Source organism: Tarenaya hassleriana, unplaced genomic scaffold (genome assembly GCF_000463585.1).
Source record: "Tarenaya hassleriana unplaced genomic scaffold, ASM46358v1 Cleome151, whole genome shotgun sequence".
Classification (NCBI taxonomy): Eukaryota; Viridiplantae; Streptophyta; class Magnoliopsida; order Brassicales; family Cleomaceae; genus Tarenaya; species Tarenaya hassleriana.
The window spans coordinates 90,520-96,983 of NW_010964933.1; the positions used below are offsets into that span (position 1 = coordinate 90,520).

The 6,464-nt window shown below is 39.4% G+C and overlaps 1 protein-coding gene across 1 annotated transcript in view; it reads left to right on the plus strand.

Annotated features, from left to right (window-relative positions):
- Nucleotides 1-726: 726 nt before the first annotated feature.
- Nucleotides 727-6,464, plus strand: part of LOC104809128 — a 6,187-nt gene continuing 449 nt past the window's right edge. The window contains exons 1-15 of the mRNA XM_010535025.2: nucleotides 727-1,234; nucleotides 2,314-2,664; nucleotides 2,770-2,910; nucleotides 3,003-3,135; nucleotides 3,245-3,358; nucleotides 3,453-3,601; nucleotides 3,726-3,818; nucleotides 3,949-4,342; nucleotides 4,647-4,773; nucleotides 4,859-4,958; nucleotides 5,210-5,279; nucleotides 5,368-5,520; nucleotides 5,623-5,718; nucleotides 5,863-6,182; nucleotides 6,283-6,461. Of these exons, the coding sequence (XP_010533327.1) occupies nucleotides 1,148-1,234; nucleotides 2,314-2,664; nucleotides 2,770-2,910; nucleotides 3,003-3,135; nucleotides 3,245-3,358; nucleotides 3,453-3,601; nucleotides 3,726-3,818; nucleotides 3,949-4,342; nucleotides 4,647-4,773; nucleotides 4,859-4,958; nucleotides 5,210-5,279; nucleotides 5,368-5,520; nucleotides 5,623-5,718; nucleotides 5,863-6,182; nucleotides 6,283-6,461 (2,507 nt within the window). The 5' untranslated portion in view covers nucleotides 727-1,147. The remainder of the gene's footprint in view (nucleotides 1,235-2,313; nucleotides 2,665-2,769; nucleotides 2,911-3,002; nucleotides 3,136-3,244; nucleotides 3,359-3,452; nucleotides 3,602-3,725; nucleotides 3,819-3,948; nucleotides 4,343-4,646; nucleotides 4,774-4,858; nucleotides 4,959-5,209; nucleotides 5,280-5,367; nucleotides 5,521-5,622; nucleotides 5,719-5,862; nucleotides 6,183-6,282; nucleotides 6,462-6,464) is intronic.

Sequence of the window (6,464 nt, forward strand, 5' to 3'; positions counted from 1 at the left end):
TTTTTGATAGTTGAAATGTTAAACAAATTATTTTTCTTAAATTTAGAATTTTTTGATATTTCTCTAAATTTTATACCCTCTTAACAATAAAAATATAGTTTTCTTTTTTACTATCTTTTTAACAATATAATTCTAAAAAATAGTGTAAAAGTTTATTATATTTATTTAGAAATAAATTTTTAGATTTAATATTTATTTTCACATGATATCTATCCGAAATTAATGTGCGCATTGTCCAGACCAACTCATGTCATAATTACAGCATCTTTTTCCTTTTCACATATAATTACACTATCTTTTCTATGTTTCATATGGCGCATATCGTTCTTAAATAAAATTAATTTTAAAATTTTATTCCCAAAAGAATTTAATGAAAAGAGTTTCCGAATGTGGATTCAGATATGATCTCCAGCTCATGCACGACAAAAAATCTTGCCGCGTTAATTCCGTTTGTGCTAATGACTTTCTTAAATGAAAATAAAACGTAACCTTGTTTTAAATATGGACCAAAAATGGATAGCGAGGAAGTTAGGACAGCGAATGTCCCAACAGTTTATTTTAAAAAATCATTAATTTTTTAATGTTGGAAAATATATTTATCAATTTGGCCATTTTTTCTTTTATTTTAATCATTTTTAATTTCTTTTTCGATTTTTTGTGTTGTAATAAACTATGGCAATAAGTTATTACATGAAAACAATAATAATAAGAATAATAATACATGAATTGTGTCGGAACCAATCCATTGGACTATTTTTTCGTCTTCCTTCTCTCTCGTTACTGTCACTTGTTTGCAAGAGAGAATTTAGAAGAAAACCACAGAAATCTCCGATTTTAGGTTGCTGGAATTCAGATCACCGGCTTTGAATTAGTCATAACCCAAAAACCCTAATCCACTTCTAGAAAATTTCAAAGCTCGAGAAGCGTTCCTCGCTCTCCGTTCGTTGGTTTTTGGATTGTTCCTTTGTTTTTTGTTCGAATGGAAAGAGAGAGCTTGGATTTTTGGTGGGTGCGATTTTTGGGTTTGTTCGTGAAAACCTGCTGAAATGCGAAGCAGTCGGAGATTTTTCTGGGTCTAACCGGATCGGGAAGTGGCTGGATATTTGATGGAAGTGAAGCTGTTAGTGCCAGCTTTTCTGGAAATTTCATGGAGGTTGTAGTCCGGTGCTGTTCATGTTCTAGGCCGTGTCTTAATTCTCAACTAAGATCCGCCACCGTGCTCTTTATTGCCTGGGTAAGTTCTTGTCCCAGTCGTTGATTTCTGTCTCATGTTGGATTTAGGGTTTTTGGTGCTGCGCGAGAGTGGGATTTCCTGTTCATTTTCCGTGGACTCGATTGCTCCTGAATTGTGGATCTGGGCTCTGTTTGTTTCCCGGGAAATTGCTGGAAAGTAGCTAGAATTTAGAGTTTTGTGCCGTCAATCTGAGCTAAGCGTTTTCTGGGGAGGTTTCCGACTCAGAGATTTTCCCAGATATTTTTCCCGAGAAACAAGCAGGCCAGGGTTTAATTTTTCTTGTGCGAACTTTAGGAGAAAACTTGAGTTTTTCCTCATTTTTCCCTGGATCTGTGCTTATCTCTTGTTTTTTTTTCCCCCGGAGATTGTCCATTAGATTTTTTACCCAAATAACCCACTTGGGTCGCATCTATTTAACCTGTACACCACCGAACACATAACACATATTTTTTTTCTGTGAAAAGACGAAATTACCCTTAATGAATTACGATATTTATCCGTTCGAAAACAACTTTCGTTATTACGACTTCGTAATTAAGTCTAAATATAGTTACAATTGATTCTAAAAAAGGTGGCAAAAAAATCATCTGTCTTATTTTAGTTGTATATCAGTTATATGTTAGTCGTAATAAAGTCGCAAAAAATAAAACGAAAAGGGTATTTCGGACTTTTCCAACCGAAAAGTGGGTTAAAATTAAAATTTTTTTTTTTCGGTGGTGTACACGGAAATAGATGCGACCCAAGTTGGTTATTTGGCCGATTTTTCCTTGTCCATTAGCTTCGCGGGAAACTTGATGTTGTATTTAATTCTGTATTTGTGAAAGTTATGTGCCAAGATATGGATCAAATTGCTGAATTTTGACTTACTAGTCAGTGCCGGTGATTTTGGCCAAGAAATGCCGTACTAGGAGCAAAATCACTGCAACCAATGATCATTTTAGCCTTGATAATACGTGTGATCTGCAGTGATCTTGTATTGGTTTGATGTTTCTTTTTCCGTTCATGTAAACCCCGTTTTGTGGACAAAGCTAAATTTCTTTAGCTAAGGTGAAGATTTATGTGGGTTTTCTTTGTTTCAGGTTGTGTTGACTCTGTTGTGGTCGGGAGCTGTAGTTGCAAAAGCCAAACACCGTCACATACCCTTGCAAGGTGTGGAAGTCGGAAGTGATGGTATCGCTTCTCATTCGTGTATCCATGACCAGATAATTGAACAGAGGAAGAGACCGGGTCGAAAAGTATACTCAGTTACTCCTCAGGTTTATCATGAGTCAAGAGGTGCTTCAAAACCCTCCCATCGCAAAGGAAGGTCATTGCTGGGGATCTCTGAAGAGCAGAAGGATGTGAAGCAGCCTATAAGGATATACTTGAATTATGATGCCGTGGGTCATTCACCCGATAGAGATTGCAGAAGAGTCGGTGATATCGTGAAGGTGTGTATTCTTGTTAGATTGAGTATGTGAATCATGGAAATTATAGCCTTCACTTCTGTGACTAATTTTTGTTGCTCTCCGTCTTGATTCACCCTCTTTATTCAGCTTGGTGAACCTCCTTCAAGCAGCTTCCCTGGTACTCCTGCATGTAATCCTCATGGTGAACATCCGGTTTTTGGTGATTGTTGGTATAACTGCACTCTGGATGACATATCTGGGGAGGACAAGAGGCATCGTCTCCGAAAGGTCTGACTTTCATTCTGTTGCACTTTACGTAGATTCGTATGTGAGTTTTATTTGTCAAATAGATGCACTGGCATATAATCATGTGTATGAAGGCTCTGGAGCAGACAGCAGGTTGGTTCAGAAGAGCCTTAGCTGTTGAACCTGTGAAAGGGAACTTGCGTTTAAGTGGGTACTCGGCATGTGGGCAAGATGGAGGTGTGCAGCTTCCTCGTGAATATGTTGAAGGTAAAGGCATTCGTTGGAATCTTTGTTTTGTTTTTGGCAGTTACTTATTCATTGGTATGGCCTCGCTAGCTTTGCTTTTGCATAATTAGATTCTTTCCACAATCCACAGAGGGTGTCGCTGATGCTGATTTAGTTCTATTGGTGACCACGAGACCTACCACTGGTAATACCCTTGCATGGGCAGTTGCTTGTGAGCGTGATCAATGGGGACGTGCAATTGCTGGTAATCATCTAATTTCTTTGAGTTGCTTATAGTGTTATCAATAACCTGTATTGACTTTGAGTGCAAAACTGAAGCCAAGAGTGATCTTTCTCAGGGCATGTCAATGTTGCTCCTAGCCATTTGACTGCTGAAGCTGAGACCTTGCTTTCGGCAACTCTCATTCATGAGGTTATGCATGTTCTTGGATTTGATCCGCATGCCTTTTCCCATTTTAGAGATGAGAGGAAGAGGAGGCGAACTCAGGTACATGATGGAAATCGATTGTACTCTATTTGAGTAGTACAAGTCCACTAATAAAAAAATATATTGGTGACTTATTAAAGTTAATGTAATGTACAATTTAATCAGCGATTATCTATATTTATAGGTCACTGAGCAAGTAATGGATGATAGGCTTGGGCGAACAGTGACTCGTGTAGTGCTTCCCCGGGTTGTCATGCATTCTCGGCATCATTACGGGGTGAATTGAAATTATTTTAAGGACACATTTAAATACTTATGTCTCAGAAATTGAACTTTGCAAGCGTAATGCTTGTGACTCTTAGTTTTGTTTTCTGAAGTCGTAAGGATGTCAATGTTCAACTGAACAGGCATTTTCTGAGAATTTCACGGGCTTAGAGCTGGAAGATGGGGGAGGACGTGGCACATCCGGGTCACATTGGGAAAAGAGACTTCTCATGAACGAGATTATGACGGGGTCGGTAGATACCAGATCAGTCGTTTCAAAAATAACTCTAGCTCTACTGGAGGATAGTGGTTGGTATAAGGCTAATTATAGCATGGCAGACTCTCTCGATTGGGGCCGAAACCAGGGAAATCAGTTTGTCACATCCCCATGTAACATGTGGAAAGGCGCTTACCATTGCAACCCAACCCAACTATCTGGCTGTACATATAACAGAGAGGCTGAAGGTTACTGTCCAATTGTAAGCTACAGTGGAGACCTGCCTCAATGGGCTCGCTATTTCCCACAGGCTAACAAAGGTCAGTTCTTTTGGATTAAGTAAAACCTGTTCTTTGCTGATCGATCCTTTCTTCTATTCAAGTGATAGAAACCCGTATTTCCCTTTTTCATTGTATCTACACTGTATCCTTAAGTTAGTTCTGTGTTCATATACGTTAATTTGATACTTTACTGAATAAAGGTCAGGTTTTCATCTCTTTTCAGTGTGTAGTATATGTGAGGCATAATATTTTCTGGACTATAATGGTCTGTTTTCATACTGCAAATTATGTTTACTTTTTGGTATATATCGAGTCTGACTACTTTGGTTGCAAAATTTTGCAGGCGGCCAGTCTTCCTTAGCTGATTATTGTACATATTTTGTTGCCTATTCTGATGGGTCTTGTACGGACATTAATAGCGCACGGGCGCCTGATAGAATGTTGGGAGAAGTGAGAGGGAGTGACTCCAGGTGAATGCTGGTCAAATTCCTCATCGGATGTTAATAATAGCCACATGACATTATTTACTCATGAACCCGTTTGGCTCGTGTATAGGTGTATGGCGTCATCTTTAGTGCGATCCGGGTTTGTTCGGGGTTCCATGACTCAAGGGAATGGTTGTTATCAGCATAGATGTATAAATAGTTCGCTAGAGGTACACCTTCATATTCTTCCTTGACATCAAAACTCTCTTCTTATTTCTGCTTTTGTGCTTTTTCCATTTTAGAGTGATTTAGGATACAGGAGCAAGTCCCATTTCCGTTAATCTAAATTGTTTCTCTTTAACGATTGAGATGATCATACCCCTACCTTTATGCCCATTCGTGATGTTTTTTTTCTAAGATATATTTTACATCTTTTCATTTTCTTGTCACCACAATTAACAGTGATTATTTTTCCTTTTAGGTTGCCGTTGATGGCATATGGAAAGCTTGCCCTTTAGCTGGCGGACCACTTCAGTTCCCCGGTTTTAATGGTAAGGCATGCTTGTGTATATTCTAAGAAGAATTACCTCATCCTATTGTCATACTATTTATTCTGAAACTTTAATACTTTTGTTGTAGGTGAATTAATTTGTCCGGCTTACCATGAACTCTGCAGTACAGCCCCTGTTTCCGTGCGTGGCCAGTGTCTGAATTCGTGTAGCTTTAATGGTGATTGTGTTGATGGGAAGTGCCTTTGTTTCCTCGGGTTTCACGGCCACGACTGTAGTAAACGTAAACCTGGTGCACCCTTCTCATCAAATTTGTGTACCATTCCAAAGTTTTAATCTTTTTTAAAGTGGAATTGACGAGCTAGTCACGCCTCTCTCCTTGCAGGGTCGTGCCCTAATGATTGTAATACGCGCGGTAAATGCAAGTTTGACGGTGTTTGTGTATGCGAAAATGGTTTTACCGGCATTGACTGTTCTACTGGTGATTTTGATACTCTTTCATCACATTATGCATCAAGAATTATTGATATTTCGTATTTTCTTTCTAACAGAGTACTACATGTGCTCTTTATTTGGTGTTTTGTACATTAAATTCTCTCCTGACGTTAACATGCTTATCTTTCAGCTGTGTGTGACGAACAGTGCAGCCTTCACGGAGGAGTGTGTGATAATGGCGTCTGCGAGTTTCGTTGCTCTGATTATGCAGGCTACACTTGCCAGAACAGTTCTAAACTTATTTCAGGTTTGTCAGTGTGTAAAGATGTCTTACAGAGAGACATAACGGGGAAACATTGCGCCCCACGTGAACCGAGCATACTTCAGCAGCTTGAGGAAGTTGTAGTCATGCCCAATTACAACCGACTCTTTCCAGGTGGTGCTCGCAAGATATTTAACATTTTCGGTAGCAGCTACTGTGATGAAGCTGCGAAAAGACTGGCATGTTGGGTGAGCATTAATCCATGATATCACACTATTCGTACTTTGTAAAACTGCTGGAAATTTCCCTGAATCTGATTATCGTATTCTTCTTGGGAATCGTTACCAGATATCGATCCAGAAATGCGATAGTGATGGAGACAACAGGTTGCGGGTGTGCCATTCAGCGTGTCAATCCTACAACGCTGCGTGTGGAGCCTCCTTAGACTGCTCGGATCAAACCCTTTTCAGCAGCCCTGAGGAAGGCGACAGTGAATGCACTGGCTCGGGTGAGATAAGCTCCCCGTGGTT